This window comes from Pteronotus mesoamericanus, unplaced genomic scaffold (genome assembly GCF_021234165.1).
Source record: "Pteronotus mesoamericanus isolate MK-2021 breed Mesoamerican mustached bat unplaced genomic scaffold, CSHL_Meso_final contig_1, whole genome shotgun sequence".
Classification (NCBI taxonomy): domain Eukaryota; kingdom Metazoa; phylum Chordata; class Mammalia; order Chiroptera; family Mormoopidae; genus Pteronotus; species Pteronotus mesoamericanus.
In genome coordinates this window covers 2,148,131-2,169,738 of record NW_026554998.1, presented here as the reverse complement: position 1 = coordinate 2,169,738, position 21,608 = coordinate 2,148,131, and the positions used below count along the sequence as shown (strand labels likewise).

Sequence of the window (21,608 nt, the reverse complement as noted above, 5' to 3'; positions counted from 1 at the left end):
CAACTCCAAGGTGCTGAGACCCTCTTGCACACCAGGGGACACAGCCATGAGGCCCCTCCCTGTCCAGCAGATCAGTCTAGAGCGGGAGACCAAGGTCAGCTGGAACCTTTAACAAGTCACCAGACTTCAGAGAAGCTCCATTCCAACGGCTGAGTAAACAGAAGATGTGCAAGGGAGATTTCTATTAGGGTGAACCCCACTCTTCACTTCCCTTCCTTAACCACTGAACACCAATTTATAAACACAGAACAGAAAACAAAAACAAAAACATTGCTTAGAAAGTATCCATATGCATAAATATATGTACACTATATTTAAAAGGCAGTAACACTCTTCCTGTCCTCATTTCTTCTTTTTCTCATCCTGTGCAGCAGCAGGTACAAAGATCTCTCCCAGGTTGCTCCAAAGCCCGTGGGAGTGCATGTTCTGGTAGACCTCGGGCTCTGCTGACGGGGCCCCCGCCGCACGGGAGCAACGCTGGTGCCGGGCCCGGTCACCTCTGTACCACTCGTTCGTAGTCTGGTTGGTGGCGGCCAGGTAGAGAGTAAAGCACAGAAGGCCTCCCAGGAGGAAGCTCAGCACCAAGACAAAGCCCAGCAAGAAGACAATCCTTGGGAAGGTCAGGAACAGGTACTGGGGACAGAGAAGAAGCAGCAGATTAGGCAGCCGGGCTCTAACGTGAATAAGGATCAGCACCCACCAGCCCTGGTCTTGCCTGCGACACCGTAAGAGCCGCTCCTGCTCACCCACCTGCACGCACATCTGACCCACTGAACACAAATCGGAACCACACACAGCACCGACCGACAGCCCAGGAAGATACCCCAGTGTACACAGAGTTTCACATGGGATAAACGCAGTGTGTACACTGGAGGAAAAGGGAAAGGACACTCCGGAGATGGTGCTATGCAGTTAGCTCCTTATAAAATAAACAAAGAAATAAATGCAGATCTTAGCTTGTGCAGTGAAATACAGTCCAGATGGACAGAAGAGATCTATTTCTCTTTCAAAATAAAATGACCACAGAGATACAGGTACAAGTGTCCTCACTGTACAGTGGCACTGATTTTAACTCCTCTTCCCAAAATACGCAAGTTAAATGTCCACCCATGAGGAAGAGTAAAACCTAGGCAGTCTTAACTATGGAATAATTAGGAGCCATTCAAATGAGGTCAATTTCTATGTACTAATTTGGAAAAGCTGTTGGTGATGTATTGCTCAGTGAGAAAGAGAAGATGCAAGGATCACAAAAGGGCTCTCCCGGTGCAGACACAAAAACGACCCTATGGCCACATACGGCAATGTGAACACACACAGGGAGAAAGCCTGAAAGAGACACACCAAGACACCAAAACAGCTGCCTCTGGGAATGGAAAGTGTTGGGGAGGAGGGGTATGAGTTTTCATCTCATTTTATTTTCATGATGTTTTAAATTTTCTTTCCTTCCTCCCACCTTTGCAATATAAACTGACATTAACATTGTGAAAGTTTAAAGTGCACAACAGTAATGCAAAATACAACGAATGTGTATACTGAAATGGTTATCACAATGAGGTTAGTTAACATATCTAGCACCTCACAGCTACAATCCTTCTTTGTGGTGAGAACTTTTAAGAGCCAGGCTCGTAGCAGCCTTCCAATGCACAACACGGCAGAGTCAGCACGCTGTGCGGCACATCCCCAGCGTGGCGCCGTCAGCGGGCTGGGAGTCTGTGCCCTTTGACCACCTTGACTTATTCCCAGCCCCCCACCCTTTTCATTTAGACACCTCTGACTGGCTGAACTGTTGTAAGTTATTTTTTATAATAAACAAAATAAAGAATTATAAAAGTTCAGTATTTTTGAAAGTATGAAAAAAAGAGAAGCAAATGATTATCAAAACTCTTGATAGGGTTCTTGGTGTGGCTCAGTTGGTTGGGCATCGCCCCACAAAGTGAAAGGTCGCTGGTTCGATTCCCAGTCAGGGCACATGCCTGGGTTGCAGGTTCAGTCCCCAGTTGGGGTGTGTACAAGAGGTGACCAATTGATATTTCTCACCTTTCCATTGACCCTCCCTTCCTCTCTCTCTCTAAAAAATAAATAAAATCTTAAAAAAAAAAAACAAACCCTCTTGATAGGAAGACTTTCTAATTAAAGTTACAAAGTTACAAAGAAAACAGGCAGATTTGAGGATGAATATTTAAACTTTTTATATAAAAATATACACAAATAGAAAACAAGTACAATAAGAAGGAACTATCATTATTATGTAAAGAACTCAAATCAAAACTTATTCTAGTCCTGGCTGGTGTGGCTCAGTGTACTGAGCACTGGCCTGCAAACCAACATGTCACTGGCTTAGTTACTGGTCAGGGCACAGGCCTGGGTTGCTGGCCAGGTCCCGGCTGAGGATGTGCAAGGGGCGACCAATCAATGTGTCTCTCGCACATCGATGTTTCTCTCCCTTTCTCCCTCCCTTCCCATCTCTCTAAAATAAATAAAGTCTTTTAAAAAACCAACCTTATTCTAATATCAAATAGGGCAAACAGTTAAAGAACACCATTCATAAAAGAAGACATACAAATAACTGAAAAACAAGGAAAGTAATCAAAAGTAATGAAAGAAATATAATTTTTAAAAACTTTTGATGTTTCCCTATCAAACTAGAGATACCTTCCCATCCCAGCAGTGGATTTTAAAAGCAATTTGACAATAGATGTTTAGATCAAAAGACTTTGAAGTATTGATAATCTTTGACCCAGTAATTGTATTTTTTGCAATCTATCTTAAATAAAGTCCTAAATACAAAACTGAAACCATACACACAGATTGCCCATTGCCGTGGGGAAAACGCACTTCGCCAACAGAGCTGGTGACTACCACCTCAATGCATCCGCGAAAAGCTTCCCTGACCCTGGGTTCCACCAGACAGGAGGCAATAGGAGACACGCAGCTCTACACAGGAAGCATTTTTGCCAATAAAAATTTAACCCGAATCTAATCAAAGCTCTAGAACTAACTTCCAGTTTATACTAATATCAGGAAATAAAGATGAGGTGGCACAATTAGGGAACATACAAATCTAGAACATGGGATGTTCTATAATAATAGGCAACTATACTAAATGTCCATGTCATTAAAAAAAGAGGGGGCACTGGTGTAGACTAAAAAGACATGTTCAATGTGATGCTCAACTATAAAGTGAACTCTGGTTCAAGGAGGTAAGAGCTAGGACGACTATAGTGAAATATAACAAATGTTGGTGAGGACGCGGAGAAACCGGAACCCTCACAAACTGCTGGTGGAAGGTAAAGTGGTACAACTGCTTCGGAAAACAGTCTGGCAATTCCTCAAATGATTACAAACAGAGTTACCACATGACCCAGCAATTCCACTCCTGGGTATAACTCAAGAGAAATAAAAACTTATGTCCACACAAAAACTTGTACATAAATATCCATAGTATCATTATTCAAAATTAACCAAAAAGTGAAAACACCCATAACTGATGAATGGAATAAAATATGCCATACCCGCACAACAGAATATTTTTCAGCCATAACAAGAAATGAAGTACTGATTCATGCTCTCCCATGGACAAACCTTAAAAACGTTATGCTCAGTGAAAGGGAGTCCAGAAGGCCACGTTGTATGATCCCATTTACATAAAATGTCCAGAAAGGGCAAACCCATAGAGACAGACGGCAGATCAGTGGTGGCTGTGACTGGGGGGAGAATGCAGCGGGGAGTGACTGTGAGCGGTATGGGTTTCTTTTTCGGGTGACGAAATATTCTGAAATTACTGGTGATGGTTACACAGCTCTGCATATACTAACACCATGAATTATATACTTTAAAAGGGTGAATTTTATGATATGCGAATTACTAATTTTAAAAGATTATAGATGGATTTTTTTTATTGATCTGAGAGAGAGGAAGGGAGGGAGGGAGGGAGGGAGGAACAGAGAAAGGAACATACATCAACTTGTTCCACTTACTAAGGCGTTCACGGTTGATTCTCGTATGTGCCCTAAAGGGGATCAGAACTGCAACCCTGGCACACGGGGACAATGCTCTAACCAACTGGGTGACCCAGCCAGGGTCTATATGTCAATTTTTTTTTAAAGGAATGGCTTCATGTTTTTACTGGGAAAACAAATGGCCTTTTTCCAATTTTGAAACCAGAAGTTAGAAACGTACAGCCCACAACATAATTACCTGGACAAGAACGACAGTGTCCATAACCTGGGAGTGTCCAAGGTCATCAACGTAAGTCTCCAGGTGCAAGTCTGACAACACCACCACCCGGACCAGAAACACAGTGCTCACAATGGCTATGGTGGCCGCGGACGCGGTCAACGTCAGGAGGTAGACGAGGAAGTACCTGGTGTTCCAGGCCCCAATGCAGTTGTTCACCCAAACACAGTGATGGTCGAAACGATGCACACACCGGTTACACACACCTGCACAGGAGAGAGGCCACAACCCTGAGCCGGTCCTTGGTGAGACAGCGACACCAGGCGCACCTACTGCATTCCTACAAACTGCCCGCTGGCGGCAGGGGCTGGGGAAGTGGCAGCTGCGGTCGCCACGCTTTTAGGGCTGCACTGTCCAGTAACGCAGCCACTAGCCCAGCCACATGTGGGTACGAGCACTTGATATGTGGCCACGAGAGACAACTGAAAGAATGTTCCGTTGACATTGATAAATTTACAGTTGTTTTTCAGATTGTGCAATACTCCTTTTGAGTTCAGCATGAATAATACTGAGATGAAAAAAAGAGTGAATTTACTTAACTTAGGCAGTTTCAAACTAATGCTTTTGCTTTAAAGGCAAATCAATTCTTCTGATAAACCATCATGTCAATGTAGATGCAGATATTACAGAAAATGACACTTTGGTGCTGATTCAGTTACTGAAGAACATTTAAGAATGTCTGGAATGGCTTGGGTAAGTGAACCTGCTCTTCCACTTGTAACTTTTATGGTAACTAAATACAGATCCAGTGTTTCCAATGAAAACTTAGTGTCTGGATGAGAGGTGCTGAAACACGTCTCTGAACATACGTCAGATTCCAAGACTCAGTATAATGAGAATACAATCTATGCCATGAATGCTTTTTAAAATATTGATTACAGGTTAAAATAGTATTTTAGATATGTTGAGTTGAATAAATTATATGATTGAAGTTAATTTCACTGATTTCTTTTTACATTTGTAATGAGGCTACTAGAAAATTTAAAACCTTGTGCGTGGCTCCCACTATACTTTTGCTGGACAGCACCAGCCTGGCACGCTGTGACTCCCCAGGACAGGCTCTGCCGGGACGGGACTCTGCGAGCACAGCCTCCTGCAGAAGCACCTCCTGGGCAGGAGGCTCGGCCACGGGGCCACGGGGCCACAGAAGGGCTGACACCCCCACGCGGAGGGCTGCCCAGTAGGCAAGAACACAAGACCGCACCTCCAGTCACCTGAAAGAGACCGTCATCAGGCCTCTACCAGCAGGGGCTGCCCCATGTCTGGGGGTCAAATGGCCCTGCTTCCCGATGTCTGTGACATTCCCTGGCAGACGATGCCCACATGCCTGCTGTGAGAAGGCAGAGGAGACAGGGCCGCCGGGGCCGCACTTACTGCAGTGCTTGGATCGTGCTGGCTTCCTTAAATCACAAGTAGAGCACCTCACGTTCTTTGGGAACATGACTTCATCAAATTCATAAACTTGAAGAAGTACTAATTCGTTGGCTTTTGTTATGGTACCTGAAAACAGTAAGGACAAATGTCAGTTTCAAGTAATAGAGGATATTCACAAAATCTGTCCTGACACAACACAATGAAAAACTGCTATATTTAACATTTTAATTCATGTTATAATTTTTCATTGCTTTACTGAGATACAATTCAAACAATCAATTTGCCCCCTTAAGCTGTACGAGTCCGCGGTTTTCAGTGCATTCACGGAGTTGGGCCGCCACCGCCAGGACCTTAAAATGCTTTGTCTCTGCAGAAGAAGAAACCCTCCAGCGGCCAGGACCCACCTCTCTCCCCACCCTCACCTCCAGCTGCCACTAATCAATACGTCCTACCCCCTGGGTTTGCCGTTTCCGGATACCGTTATATAAACCGAATCCCACAGTATGTGGCCTTTTGTATCTGGCTTTTCACTAACATAACATTTTCAAGGTTCAGCTGTGTTGTAGCAGGTTTAAGTACTTCATTCTTTATTTGCCGAACAATAGTCCATTGAAGAGGCGTACCACATTCTATTTAACTATTCATCAGTTGATGGACAATTAACACTTCCAGGACAGGAAAGGTTAAAATTACAAGAATGGGGGGAAAAACAAGCAAATATCAATCCAAAAAAGATACTGTGATAATATTAATATTAGACAAAAGAGCCTTGAAAGCAATTACCAGTGATAGAGGCTCATTATACTTTGAAAAAAGGTTTAAGGAAGAGATACTACCAATTCTAAACTTAATGCATCTAATAAGAATTATGTGTATGTGTGTGACTAATAGACATACACACATACACAAACACTAGTTTCAAAATATGTGAGGAAAAACTTACAAAAGGAAATCCGTTAAATCTTCTATCAGAATAAGATAACCCTCTCAACAAAAGTATTAGTATGAATATAAAAGATACAAACATAATTAAAAAACTCGATGTAATGAACTTATATGATTCTCTGTATCCAAGAACATGGGCCATTTACAAAAACTACATGCCCAGGCATAATGCAAATATCAATAAAATTTTCCTAAAAAACAGTATCCTTCAGATCATAAGCTCTCTATGTAACACAATTAAGTGAAAGTACCAAAAAATTAAACTTGCCCTAGCCAGTGTGGCTCAACTGGTTAGAGCATCGTCCTGTAAACTGAAAGGTCATGGGTTCAATTCCCAGTCAGGGCACATGCCTAGGTTGCAGGTTCAGTCCTTGTTCAGGACACATACAGGAGGCAATTGATCGAAGCTTCTTTCCCTCCCTTTCCGTCTCTCTAAAAATCAATAAGCATGTCCTCAGGTGAGAATAAAAAATAAAATAAATAAAAATAGAAAATTAAACTAAAAAATTTACATGGAAAATTTTCAAATGATCTAAATAACTCATGGGTCAAAGAAGGAAAAATAAAATTAGAAAACACTCAAAACTGAAAGATTATGCAAATGCTAACTAACTAGCCAATCTTTTTCAAAGTCCTTAGAAGGACCACTGCGTGTCTGCGGCTCTATCAGTCAGACCGACAGCTGAGCTGGCTCTCTCTGCCAAGAGCCCGCACTTACCAGGGTCGGTCACACAACTCAGAGTGAAAAACACCAGGTTTACCATCAGCAGCAGGTAAGGCAGCAGGAGGTAACATAAGGAGAAGTCCAGGTCTCGACAGTAGCCCACTATTTCCCAGGTATATTCAGCATACACCATTCCTTGCAAGGCGAGGTGCAAGATAATGAAGGTGTAGTTTCTGAAAAGAAACAGGCACATCGCTTGTTCCTGAGGACTCTCCAAGGAGAAGTCATATCGTACTAAGGAAAGTCAACCAAGAGCCAACTACTTCCCTTGGGCTTGAGATGACAGTAAGAATTACATAAGAAACTATGTAAAACATAGTTTCACATACTGTGTGCCAGCATGGGACCTAGCACACAGTAAGCTCTCAGTAAATGTTACCTATTATTATTTTTCTGTCTTGGGAACCGAGATCTTAGTATCAGAATACACTTCCTTTTATGGAAATTCATACCAATATTTTCACGCTCTCTAAATTCTGCTGTTTAAAAGCAGATGTGTCTAAACCCCAGAGGAAAAGGCAGATTATCTATAAGCAAAGGACACCCCATCCTTGGCTGCACCCCTCTGGGCCAGGCTGGACAACACAGGGAGCTTCCCAAAGCCACAGAACAGTAACAATTAACAATCCAAACAGAAAAGAAGATATTTAAACTCAAATGTAAATACCGTGTGTGAAAGAGATGGTGGAGCAACCTTAGCACTGCTCTCTGAAGGCATTCTGGAATTATATAGGAAAATACCTAAAACAAAAGAAAAGAGAAGCATTCGATCTTTTTCATTCTTCCCACTTCCCCCCAGCTCTCGCCATATTAAGCGCTTCATGTTCAGCGGACAATGCTGGTGATATTGTGCTTCGCAAAATGGGCAGAGAAGAGATTTAAGAGGATAAAGAGGATGACTTCCCTCAGCCGGCCTTCCCTTGAAGCCAACTCCTACATTTTCCACCCTGAACTCAAAGGAGGCACCACGGCAGGGTCTCCAAGTCAAGGGAGGTGAGCCGAGCGGATGGATCAGCTAATGCTGCTGCGAGTGCCGCTCTCTTCCCTGCCCTGGGTTCAATCCTCCGTCCCAAGTCCCCCTCTGGATCATTGGCCATCAGCCCAGGCCCCTCCCAAGCCAAGCCCTTCCCAACGACCGCTCGCCCCAGTTTTGCTCACTTTGACCCCTGAGCAGTGTGGGCAGCCCAACGCTCAGCTCTCCGCTCCTGCACCCCCCCGTCTCCCCCCCAGGCCCCTCCAGGCAGACGCCGCTCAGGTGCGCGCCCAGTCACAGGCGGCAAGCCCAGAGAAGCACAGCCAGCCGTAAGAACGCCACCTTTTCTCAAGGCATCAATGCAAGGTTACTGTCAACAATAAGGGGGGGGGAAACACACAGAAAGACTTTGGAATACACCACAATTGCCATAAATGAAAGAACATGTGAACAAATGAATAAAAAAGGCAGCTCTTTTTTGTTCTGCCAGGAATACTGGTGAGCCTTTTGAACTAGTGACATTTAAAATCCGGTGGCCTCCAAGCGTCGCTGTTACCTGTGTGCTTCTCAGGACCAGGCCTTTCAGGTAATGGGTTCTCGAGCAAATGCAAATCATAACGCCACCAATCAGCACTAAAGCCAAGTAGAACAAGAAGAGAACCAGAAAGTCCATCCTAGGGCTACAAGGGAACAGAAAGAATGTGACTACATTGAGGGATTCGTTCCATGGCTCATATTCTCAAGCATCAGCTCCCCAAGTGGTTCCCAAAACAAAGTTCATCAGCCACTAAGCACACTGCCTCTTCATCAGGCCTCCCAGGGAATCCCGGGCTCTTCCGCCTTCAAACGTCCCCAGTTAAACCGGTGTGGTCTGCTTTGTAGTATCTCCTATCTGCAAATTCCACAATACAGTGGGGGAAAGTATGCAAAAAGCATCCACCTTCTCTCCCCAAGAAACAAATCGTTCTTTCAGTTCCTATAATACATACAAATACTCGCACAGATATTCACGCTGAAAGTAGCCAGAAGAATTTGCTGATGATGCAGTTGGAACAAGCATCCCCTCCAGGCAGTCAAGGGCCCAGGAGGAGGCGTCCTGTCTAAGAAGGGATGTGTGCGCAAAGGCCTTGTCTAAGACACTAGAGATGGTGACTTTTGGCCTTAGTAAGTATGATTCTGGCCCAGACTCCCAACTAAGAGAACCAAACTAGCCCTGGCTGGTGTGGCTCAGTGGACTGAGCACCAGCCTGTGAACCGAAAGGTCACTGCTTCGATTCCCAGCCAGGGCACAGGCCTGGGCTATGGCCCAGGTCCCCAGGTGGGGGCGGGCGAGAGGCAACCAATCCATGTATCTCTTGCACATCAATGTTTCGCACCCTCTCTTTATCCCCTTCTTCCCCCTCTCTAAAAATAAATAAATACAATATTTAAAAGAAAAAAAAAAGGTAACCAAACTGGGAACTATTCACGAGGTAAGACACAGGACACAAACAGCAGCATTTCTCACGAGGTGATTCAGGGTCCCCAGCCTACATATTTCTCTTTATCGGATAATTTTCGCAGGCAGCTCCGGCGTTCCTCCTGCCAGCGTTCACAGGGAGCTCCAACGGCATGTCCTCTTGGGCACAGGCTCGCGCCTGGACCAACAGGTGACACCTAAGGCTGCAAGAGGCATGGTTCCGCCCGTCGGCTGACTCTGGCTGCAAAGACAGGCCAATCCAGCGCTCACGTAAGACGACTCGCGTAATAGGAGTCAGGGGAGGGGTACACTGAGGAGAGCTTGGAAGTCGGGGGACGCTCCGAACCCGCGGCGTGAACGGAGTTATAAGACTTCTTGAGAAAAAGTTAACTGGGAAGAAATAAGCTGGGAGCCTTGGACACCCAGCCCTGAGGTGCCCGCGCCGGGGACCTGCCAGAAGGGTCCCCCCGAAGTTACTCTCCGGCCTAGGGTCCCGGCAGGTGGGCCCCGCAAGGAGCTTTCCCCGGGGGCGGCACCTGAGGGGGGCGGGGTGCAGAAGGCTGGAAGGTTGTGTTGGGGTGGACGTGGCTGCAGCCCCACGTACACAGGCGCGAGCGGCGGTCCGACGCACAGACGGGCAGCCCCGGGCCAGTCGGGGTCCCTGAGTGCCCAGTCGAGGACGCCTTACCTCCAAGGGCGACCACCGGCTCCGAGCGCCGCACCGGCGCCTCCGGGCCGCGCCCCCAGACTTCCGTCGGGCTCGTTACGTCACGCGCGACGCTTCCGGCCAGGCCAGCTTCCGGCGGAAGTGCGGGCGCGGGCAGCGGGTGGACAGAGCCGTTCCCGTGCTGCTTTTTTGGCGATGTCCCGGGCCGTGCGACTGGGCGCCTCGGGACTGTGGTAGAACCTGGCGCTGGGAGGTCGGACCTCAGAGCGCGATTGCCCGGACACTTACAGGACGACTGTCCTGGGTCTGGGGCGGGCGAGGACGCCGGTGCTGTGCAGCGGCCGAGCCTCCCAGCAGCCTGGAGCCGAGCGGGGTCCGGCAGCCCTGGGCAGGCACCTTAGGGCTCACACGCTTTGTCTTCGTGCCGGACAGTGTGCTTTGATCTCTGCCCACCGCACCGCCGGGATCTTTGCTCCTGCTGTCTCGGGACAGCTCTGAACATTCTGCCTCTGGGAGCAGTGACAGCTGCTTGACAAACCTGGAGGATAAGAAGGAAAGCTGTTTAATGGTCGTTGAACCTGGGGGGAGAAGGGCTGCTTCCAAACATAGCCCTGAGAGGCCCCCCGTAGGGCGTTGCTTTGCTCCGAAAGCCTCTGAGTCCGCTGAGACCAGTCTATTCTTGTACCTCTGAAAACCTGTCTCACTGAGCCAGGTCTTGCCTCCCTCTGAGGGGAAATGTCTAATCTCCAAACACTGACCTTAAACACTTCTTTTCCTGGCTGGCTTTGCTGCCTGCCGCCAAAGCTTTTTCCTTTTTGAAAAAACTTACCGAGCTGGACACCTGCCGATACATTGTGTGCAAGGCCTTCATGAACTTGTAGAGTCGGAATTGGAGAAAAGTTAGATGTAATGTCACCAGGGAAGACAGTGGTTCTGGGTGGAGCCTCATCGCATCCCCAGGGGGCTGGGTTCGTCAGTGTCCCCAGCTCACTTTTCACCCTGCTGTTTAATTCTGACCTGGAGACTAAGTATTTTGATTTAGTTTTTTTTTCTTATAAATGCCGAATTTTATTTTTATCCACGTTCACTTGTTTCTGGATGATTTCACTCGAGACTAACCAAATCTTGGTTTGATTGCCTATGTTATATTGTGCCGGGTTGACTTCCTTTAATTTTTAAAAATTTATGAAAGTAACAGTACTATGTTCTTATAAAACAGACTTGGGAGGCCATCAGCATGGACAGGCACTGTGTGCAGGTACCCCCACAGTGGACTGGGGAGGCCTCCCCAGCACCCCTACGCTGCCTGCTGCACCGCTGAAACAGACCCCAGTGGCTTTCATGGGAAAGAAGTTCATTCCTTTCACACGCAGTAGTCCAGAGTAGGTGGGAAGTCCAGGGGTGGCAGGCAGTTCTGCTCCAGGATGTCCACGTGATCACACAGCACCCAGATTCTTCCCATCTTGTGGCTCCACCACTAGGCAGAGCTTCCCAAACTTTCTCTGTTCACAGCACCCTTAGGTGACTTAGACATTTTTTCGCAGAGCTCCTATGCCAAAAGAAATATCTAACAATCCCATCTATTAAATAACTAGCTCCAAACAAGTTCCTAAGTATCCATGTCCTAGCAATGTAGTGTCCCTGGAACACTGCACAATTGATCAAACTTTAAAATCGGGTTGGAAACCACCATTCTCATTTCCCATCTCTATAGATGTTCTAGAGGCACTTGCTTTCTCAGTCTGAGCTGGCATCTCATGTTTGGCACTGATTTTGCTTTGTTCCTTCAAAATTTAAGCAATCCCACAGCACCCTTAGAAGTTCGCTGTGGCACCCCAGGGCCCTTCGTGGAGAGTTTGGTGCCACGAGACAAGGGTGTTAGACGATTTTTTTAATTTTGTTTCTTTTATTTACTTTCTCCTAAGTGCTTTTCCTCTATCTAAATAGTTTTCATTATTATTAAGGGATACAATATAATAAACTTAATACCTTATTGTTGGACATTTGTATTATTTCCTATCTTTTAATATTATAGGTGGTTTTGCAAGTAACAAATTCATCGCTTTTATTTTTTTCAGTTGAAATATTTTCTCAGGCTGAATCTCTCAGTGGTCAATCAGTTCCTGAAACTCTTGTGCCTCTGGCATTGTAATGCTTTCCCTCTGTTCTTCAAAACCTCCAGGAATGAACCTTGACACTTGTATTTCACAAATAGCACAGGCAAAAACACACTACTAAGTCTAAAACCAAACATTTAACTCAAGCTTGCTGGGCGGGATTGCATCCCCTGTAAAATGTAGCAAAGAATCCCTCTTTGGAGCATTCCTAAACGCTCCTGTAGGCCCCTGAAACTGGACCCGTGGGTATCAGTTTTTCACCTGTTCCAAGATCGGTTGGCAGGATTAACCACCTTTTATACCACGATGTCTTGTCCCCAAGGGGACTAAAGCAATACTTCGGAAATGGGACATAGGACTTCATACCTCCCCTTGTAACAGTCAAATGGCACATGGTGCTTGTTTGAAATCAGCGATTTGTTGGCTGATAGCAATTTTGCAATGGAGAAAACAAGAAAGAAATTTAAAGCAACACAACAAAAGTATTTGTGTTGGAGGGCAAGGATTGTGTCTTTGTTTACCGTTGTATCAGTAGCAACTATTTTAACGACCAGCTGTAGTAGATGCCCAATAAAAATGTGTTAAATGAATGAAAGAAAAAGGAAGACTTATACCCAAAGAAAAGCTATATCCTGGATATCACTAAAACAAAAACTCCTCTGGCCAGTAGGCAGGGCCACAGGCTGGAGCATAATGTAGGTGTGGCCACCTTTCGCTTCCAAATTTTGAATTGGCCTTTGCTACCTTAATTGTTGTCCCTTCAAGCAACTGTGTTTCGCTACCAGGTCAAACGGGGGTTATGAGGGCAGAATCTCCACGGTTGGATCACTCCTCAACTAGCGCTGACTCGGCGCGCTGCTCAGCTCTGCTCGCCCCAAATGCTCTTCTGCTCTGGTCCCCAGTACGCAGTTCACCATCAGCTGTGGTCTCTCTCAAATGAGCCTATAAATATACTGTGCGTAAAAATTACCTGTTGTATATCTGAAATTCAAATCTAACTTGGCATCTTGTATTTTTATTTGCTAAATCTGGAGATCCTATGTCCAGCCACTATCTTAATGCCTCTCATCAGAGATTCTAGTTTTCCGTCCTAACTGGGACCAAGAGTTAGTCTTGCAGTTGGAACGTGGTCATCCCTCGGCCAGCAGCGCTGCGCAAAAGGAGCATCCAGCCCTGGACATTGAATCCGGGCTCAGCTGTCTCAGAAGGGTGCCTGAGGCATCTTCAGAAAGGAGGGGCCACCTGACAGCCTGGAGGAAAGGCAGACGACAAGAGTGCAGGCTGACCGGTGGGGGACGGTCCACCCTCCACGTAAAGTATACAGTTTCTGCTCTGCTGGCTGTATTTGTACGCCACACAGAAAGAGGCTAGAGAAAGACAAGGGATGATATTGTGAGTTGTGTCTCAGAGCGAGGGACACAAAACGAATGGCACTACTTGGCCAGTGTCCCAGAATCATGACTTTATTATTAACACTCCCGACACCAAGCAATCAGAACCGACACTGAACTCTGTGAAGAGCAGACATGAATGTAATTCCAGGAAGAAACTCGGAATGAAGATTCTAGATGGGAAGACATGTAGGGGTTAACAGTATGAGCTCGGGACTCGGGGGGGTTCCGGTCCAGGATCTGTCACATCTGGCTGTATGGCTTCAGCCCAGTTACTTGACCTCTCTGAGTCTTGGTTTCCTCGTCTGTAAAGTAAGGATGAAAGAATAGACCTCAAACGGTGTTGTGAGGATTGAATGAGATAATGCACATAAACCACATTCAATCAGTATTGGCCGCTGATATCACAGATGCAATTCTCAAAGTTAACTAAGTGATCAATACAGGGGAAGGAAGTGGGAAGTATTTCTGGTACAAGGGGTTTGGGGTATCAGGGTTCTCTATATAGCAAGTAATAGTAAGTCCAGCTCAAACTGGATTAAACAACAAAGGAGATTCCTTGGCTTCTACCACTGGGATGTCCAAAGATGGTGCCAGCTTCAGGAATGATTTGAATCAGTGGCTCAATGGCATCGCCAAGCATGGATGCTCTTTTTGTCCCTCACTCCGCCACCCCAGTATCCCCAGACCAGCTTTCCTCCTGGTGATGGGGTGGCTGCCAGCCACAGCAGGCACCTCATGCTCCCACATTCCCTTAGAATGAGGAGACCGGGGAGGTTGACTCTGGCTTTCCAAGTAGGAGGGCTGAGATTGACCCCGCCTGGCTTGAGACATAGGTTCACCCCGAACCAATCAGCCATGGGGCCGGGAAAACTGGATGGGCCATCTGGTGAGTTCAACGAGCCCCCTCCCCAACTGAAGCTGCGAAGGGGATCAATTTCTCCGAAATCACAGAAGCCACTCAGGGAGAAGCAGATTCTAGATGAGACCCGTGCAATACTAGAGAGGAGCATGGATATCTGGTGGGCAATAAGTTGTAATATCTGGAGAAATATGTCAAAAATATCCTCAAAATTAAGACTAAGCGCAGGATGAAGGAAGGTGCAACATCGAAAGCCGGGACGCTTGGGGCACGGCGGGAGCTTGTGGTGCGTGTCCTTCCTGTCCCAGGCTGAAAGGCAAATCTATTAATAAAATTCCTTGCTGGCAGCCGTCTCCTGGTGTAAGCTCAAGGAAATGTATATTCAAAGGAAGGAGGAGGAAATTTTAGCCACAAAGCTGCAGTAGCACATTCTGCAAGGTCACCCAGGGCGGATGCAGTTCCTTAGGAAGAGCAAGGAGGCCTAGGGAGAGAGGAGGCAGAGGCCGCCCAGCGTCGCAGGCCCGCAGGGAAAGAGGAGCCGGCAAAGGAGGCCGAGCGAGGGGGGCCAGCCGCCGCCGGGGGCCAGGGGAGAGCGCTGCCGTGGAAGGCAGGAGGGGAGGGTCTGCTCGTCTGTCCAGGGGGCTCAAGCGGGGAGCCGACAGGAGCAGCCGGGAATGAGTGTCCAACAGAATCCATGCAGTGTCCCTGGGGAAGCAGGAGCCCCCTCCTGGCTCCATAGCGACAGCCCACCCGGTTCTGATGGCTTCTCTGGACCAGCGAGCCATCTGGGCAACTCCTCTTCACAAGCCGCCTGGGGACCCCTTCCCCCCACCCCGGGGAAGCCACCCTACGCACGCCAGACTGCGGTGCAGGTGACAAGTGAAACTTGGAGGTCGTTTGTTACGATGGCGAACATCGACCGCCCTGACGAATGCGCCGCTTGAGTTGCTGAAAGCCCCACCCCAGTCATCCGGCCTGACCTGAAAAATGCCATGGGGTCATCGGTCAGCCTCAGCTCTCGTGTCATGGGGTGGACAAGCACCTGCACCCCCCCCTCCATGCCCCCGGCGGATGGCCACCTACACCCCGGCCTTTGCCCTTCAGGACACAACACAGATACTCTCAGAGGCTCGGGGTAGAAGGGCCCGACGGGACCATTAGATGGCAACGCCCAGTTTGGACTCCTCTGCGTCCAGGGCGGCTGGATGAGCCCCGGCAGGCTTGGCAGGGAGAGAGGGGACGGCGCCCGCCAATGTTTTTTAGATTTTATTCATTTATTTTGAGAGAGATGGGAAGGGAGGGAGAAAGAGAGAAGCATCGATGTGTGAGAGACACAGCGACTGGCTGCCCCTCTCACACCCCCGGCCGAGGACCTGGCCCTGCAACCCCGAGGCCAGCCAACTACACACGGGTGCCTGGGTTTTCCCAATCGATGCCAAGCTGCCCTCATTTGCTCTCCCTGGCCAAGCCCGCTTACCCAGCTCTCAGCACATCCTGAGTGAAGAGTCTTGTAGCCGTATTCAGATACAGTTCTCTATGGCAGTGCAGAAGAAGTTTTGGGGGCTGTCTTACCAAAATACCAACGGCTGGTATTAAAGTAAATGTATTCTCTCACAGCTCTGGAGGCTGGAAGTCGGGGATTAAGGTGTCAGCGGTTGGTCCCTCCCGCAGCCTCTCTTGCCGTGGCGAGCAGACGGCCACCTTCCCTCTGTGTCCTCGTGTGGCCTTTCCCCAGTGTGTACGCATCCCGGGCTTCTCTTTGTGTCCAAGTTTTCTCTTTCTGTAAGGATACCAATCATGCTGGTTTAGGGCCCACCCTAACAACCTCATTTTAACTTAATAACTTAAAAAAGTCCCATTTTGAGGCGCTGGGGGTTAGGAATTCAACATATAAACTTGAGGGGAAACAATGGATCCTGTGACAAGCTGGCGCCGTTTGATGGTGTTCACAGCCATATTTCTGTGAATTACTTAAGGGCAAAAAAGCCTCTTCTGGAAGAGTCAGATCAACCACAACACACTGTTGACCGGGCAGCATGGTTGGGATGGATGTTTTCCAGTGTTTGTGAGAAAAAAAAATTAGGAGAAAATCTACACAGCCCTGGGTCGGGCGATGAGTGTCTAGATACAACACCAGAAGCCAATTCCTCCCAAAATTTAATAAACGAGACCTTATTACAATGTAAAACCTTTGCTTTGTGAATAACGCTGTTAAAAAATGAAAATACAGGTTATTCATTGGGAGAAAGTATTTGTAAATCATATATCAGATAAAGAACTTGTATCCAAAGCGCACGCGCACACACGCACAGACACACACTGTTAAAACTCAACAATTACCAAAAAAATATTTCATGGTCAAAATACCTGAGCAGACACTTCACCAAAGAAGACCCATGGACGGCAGTCAGGCCTACGAAAAGATGCTCAACATCATCTACTATTAGAAAAAAAGCAAATTAAATTGTCAACTACGTACTAGTAAGGCTAAAATCCAAAATAACCTCTAGCATGCCTACTGCCCACTGCCCACAGAGTGAGGGGCAACAGCAACTCCCGTTCATCGCTGGCGGGAGCGTGAAATTACCGGACATTCTGGAGACAGTCTGACCGGTGACAAAGCTAAATGTCGTCTTACCGTGTGAGACAGCAGTCATACTCCTAGACGCTTACCGAGGTGATTGCAAGTTATGTCTACACAAAAACCTGGATGTGAATATTACAGGAGATTGATTCATAACCCCCCGAAACTGGAAGCAATAAAGATGTCCTTCAATAGATGAATGGCTAAAGAAATTGTTATGCCTACAGTGGGATGACATACAAAAATAAAAATAAATGAGCTAAAAAGGCACAAAAACATGGATGAGCCTTAAATGCTTATTGCTAAGTGAAAAAAAAAAAGCCATGTGTTATTTGTTGCCGGCTTCCCTCACTTAGCCTAACGCCTGTGAGGTCCAGCCCTGCTGTTGCACGTATCACTACTTCATCCCTTTCTATTACTGAGTAGCGTTCCCTTGCGCAGATGTTGATCCATTTGCCAGTAGATGAGTATGTAGACTGTTTCCCATTTGGGGCTGCTGTACCATTCATGCCCACGTCTTTGTGTTGACCTAGATGCTTTCACTTCTCTTGGGTAAATAAATACCTAGGTGGGGGGGGGGGTTGTATGATAAGTGTGTTAACTTTTTAAGAAACTGCCACAGTATTCCCTGGTGGTTATACCAGTTTACGTTCCCATCAGCGGTGTCAGGTAGCACCGTTTCTGCCCTCTCCAGAAGCATCGGTTGTTACCGCAAGAAGACGACAGGGCAGGCTCAGCAGTCACCCACATAGCCGCCGCAGGACAGTGCTCTACAGCCCGTTACGCGCTTGGCTCTGCGCTCGAAGACATATTCTGTTACATCGGGCACTCTTCCACCAAGCTCCGGGCACTCTCATTCACTCATGGTTTTCTTTTCTTTTCTTTTCTTTTCTTTTTTTAAGCATGAGGATACTGTAAGCTCCCTAGCAGGATTTACAATGTATGTGAGGCTGGAGAACACATAAGGACACGTCTATCTCACACACACACAGGAACTTGGAGAATACCTCTGGGTAGAGCGAACTCTGGAAAACGTCCAGTTCAATCATGGTGACCTATCTCGCCCTAACTGGTGTGGCTCAGTGGGCTTGGCGTTGTCCGGCAGACCGAAGGGTTGCCAGCTCCTTTCCCAGTCGTGGCACAGGCCTGGGTTGCGTGAGAGAGGCAACTGACCGATATTTCTCTCTCTCACATTGATGTTTATCTCCCTCTCTTTCCCTCTTTGTAAAGTTAAATAAATAAAATCTTTTTTTAAAAAAGAATATCTTCTAGTCTATCTAATCCCCATCTCCCACATCCTAAGAAGATGGTTTAAAAATAAACTTTTAATTTTGGAGCCGTTTTAGGTTTGCAGAAAAGTCATGAAGATAGTGCAGAGTTCCCTTTTGCCCCACGCCCTGTGTCCCCTACTGCTGACACCTGACATTACTAGGGTGCATCTGCCATAACCAAGGAACAGTAATATTGGTCCATTATTAGTAGCTAATTCAGATTTCCTTAGCTTGTTACCTAATGCACTTTCTCTGCCCCAGCATCCCACGCTGCATTTGGTTGTTAGGTCTACTTAGGTTGCCTTGAGCCATGACGGTGCCTCCGGTTTTCTCTGCTTTCAATGACTTCGACAGTTCTGAAGATTCAGACGTTTTGGAACGTCCCTCGGTTTGGGCTGGCTTGGCATTTTCCTCGTAGGCTGGTTATGGGTTATCAGGAGGAAGACCACAGAAGCAGAGTGCCATTCACGTTACGTCAAATCCAGGGCGCATGCCTTCAAGCCGGCCTAGCCCTGTTGATGTTGACCTTGATCGCCTGAGGTCATGTTTGCCAGGTTTGTCCCCTGTAAAGTTACTCCCACCCCGCCGCTTCATGCTGGCCCCTTTGGAAGGAAGTTACATGCGCAGCCCACACGTATGTATGGGGGGGCATGTTCCAGCTCCTCCAGCTATGCAAATCATTTGGAATTCTTCTACATGGAGATTTGTCCCTTTTCCTCTTATTTAATCGGTTGTCTGTTTATATCAGTAGGGACTGGTGGATTTTTTTTTTTATATTTTGGGTTAGAATCCAATACTATGTTATGCTGTTGCTCTAACTGTTGCCGCATTGGCCACTGGGAGTGTTTTCAGTCGCCTCCTTTGTCCCTCTGGCAGTGTGTGTGTGTGTGTGTGTGTGTGTGTGTGTTTAGCACTTCTTACTCTCTGGCCTGAGAAGATGCTCCAGGCTCATCTTGCATATTTCCTGCTCAAGCCCTAGAATCAGTCACTTCCCCCACTTCCGCTGGGGGACAACGTGGAAATCAAGAGGCAGTGCTGGATGCGCTCATTGCTGCTGGGGCGGCCTTACTTCTAGGCCCTCGCTGCCGACAGAGCAAGCAAGTGAACGTTCAGGTACTAACCCATGTGCACACGCGTAGCTATTTCTACACGCATCCACCACGGGGGTCATCCTGCCTCTCCCCTCTGCTCGCTGGTAACCGCGCCCTCCCGCGCAGACAAACATGCTTCCAGCAATCCCCTTACTTAATTGCCACTTCCAGTCTGCACGTATTGTGTGACTCCAGAATTGTCACCCCACATCCCACGGGGAACAACTTCGCCAACTGGAGTGCAGCACTGTGTGAAGTTCCTTTTGTCTTTAGCTTTACAGGCTCCATTTCCAAAAAGACTTAAATCAGCATCTTTTCTCCCTGCAGACCTTTCTCTCTGGCCTGGCTCCCCGTCTCCTGCCAATGAAACCTGGTCTGTGGGGCTCCGGTAGTGGCCCCACAAGAGAATTCTGTGGGGGCTGAGTGCCCCCCATGCCCTACTGAAGCTCATCGGCCCCCCTGTGCCATCCCTAGGCCTGGTGACATCCCTCCCCTCAGGACAACCCAGCTGAATCCTCTCAATCCACTGGCTGAGCTCTGTGATCTCACGGTCTGCCTTCATTCCAGCCTGCGGACCACCGTTCCTCCACGCAGGACCCTGCAGCGGGGGCCGGCTGGCCACTCTGGGCCCTGGCCAAGCTGCCTGGCCATCCTGCTGGTCTGCCTGGTAAGCGGGCCTTCTCAGGTTACCCCGGGGATCACTTTGCCTTAGAAACTCCAGCTGTCACCACGGGCGCGCCAGTAACCGAAGCCAAGGCCCCAAGCCACAGAGGGCCAGCAGCAAGCAAGTGTCCCTGGCTGTCCCACAAGCACAGCGTTCTGTCACTGCTGCCACAGCCGTCACCAGAAAGGAAGGTGAGCAAACCTGGCGGGCAAGGAGGGGCGGCACTCCATGTTGTGGGATGGGGAACCCTGGGACGCCTCCCTCCCTCGTGCCCTGAGACAGCCCGTCAGCCCTGTCAGGAGCCTGGGTTCCTGTTTCCAGGGCAAGGGGAGAGGGGGAGAGAGTGGCCCAGGTGGGGGACTCCGTGTGGGCGGGAGAGGGCGTGGGTCAGTCTTCAGGGCCGGGGCGCACTGGAGGGCTTGACGTGCTTCCAGCCGGGGCGGGGGTTCTTGGTGTTGCAGCCCTTTGGCCCTGTGTGCGCCGCAGGTTGGGTGTGGAGGTGCCAGGAGCTCTGGCCTCTGACAGGCAGCCCGGCGGCAGGTGTGTTGGTCAGAACATACGTGCCCCTGGAGGGGAAGCGTTTGCCCCGGCCCCAAATTCAGAGCTTCTAGCCAGCCCCTCCTTGATTGTGGGGGCGCTGGCTGCTTCCCTCACGGTACCTGCTCCTCCAAGGCATGGGATGCCCCCTCTCCTCCCGGGCCCAGTGGACCTGGGGTCTGGTGCGGCCACCAAGCAACAGAGGAAATGTCCCTGAGGCCGCATGGCAGTACCACTGCCTGGCAGAGGCGGACGGAGCCCATGGGGTGTGACAGCCTCCACCCCACCCAGTGTGAAGCGCTCTCACCTCGTGCGCTACTGGTGCCTGGTGACACAGGTTCTCTCAAATATCACTCAGGGCCATTTCCTTTCAGTCTATGTTGCTGTGGGACCCTGGGTCTCCTCCCTGCCCGCAACTCTCCAGCCTCGGGAGTGCTCCCAGGCTTCCCGGGAGAGGGAGCCAGAGGGAGGATGGCTGGCAGGGCAGGGGTGCCCGGCGTGGGAAGCGGGCCGGGGGCAGGGCCTCCCAAGGCCAGGCCTCGGAGGTCTTTTCAGCCAGGGCAGGGAAGTCCTGAAACTACACACCCTTCCCCAGGAGACGAAGCCTTCACACCCCAGGTTGCCCGCGACAGCAGGGCGCTTCCGCGCACTCCTGTAAGGAATCCCTGCTCTAAGCCACCGTAGGGAAAACCCACACACAGACACAGCGCACA

The 21,608-nt window shown here is 48.5% G+C and overlaps 1 protein-coding gene across 4 annotated transcripts; it reads right to left on the bottom strand.

Annotated features, from left to right (window-relative positions):
* Positions 1-288: 288 nt before the first annotated feature.
* On the bottom strand, positions 289-10,441 carry ZDHHC4 (zinc finger DHHC-type palmitoyltransferase 4). 4 transcript variants are annotated; one of them, XM_054588946.1, is made up of 7 exons: positions 10,400-10,441; positions 8,809-8,932; positions 7,947-8,020; positions 7,274-7,452; positions 5,611-5,736; positions 4,198-4,442; positions 289-633 (listed from the first exon to the last, which is right to left on the bottom strand). In XM_054588946.1, the coding sequence occupies exons 2-7, from the start codon at positions 8,923-8,925 to the stop codon at positions 343-345; spliced, it is 1,032 nt and encodes a 343-aa protein (XP_054444921.1). In that variant the 5' UTR covers positions 8,926-8,932; positions 10,400-10,441; the 3' UTR covers positions 289-342. The 4 variants fall into 4 exon arrangements, with proteins under 4 accessions (XP_054444921.1, XP_054442918.1, XP_054443592.1 ...); XM_054586943.1 differs by lacking the exon at positions 10,400-10,441 and adding an exon at positions 9,786-9,952; XM_054587617.1 differs by lacking the exon at positions 10,400-10,441 and adding an exon at positions 9,745-9,854.
* Between the last annotated feature and the right edge of the window lie 11,167 nt (positions 10,442-21,608).

Bases quoted from the DNA above. Each gene is read 5' to 3' on its own strand.
- ZDHHC4 (XM_054586943.1), bottom strand. From the start codon at position 9,865: ATGCCGTTGGAGCTCCCTGTGAACGCTGGCAGGAGGAACGCCGGAGCT. The intron at 5,737-7,273 runs GTAAGTGCGGGC...TACTGTTTTCAG, and splicing joins GAGTTGTGTGACCGACCCTG to GTACCATAACAAAAGCCAAC. The intron at 4,443-5,610 runs GTAAGTGCGGCC...TCTCCTGTGCAG, and splicing joins AGCACGATCCAAGCACTGCA to GTGTGTGTAACCGGTGTGTG.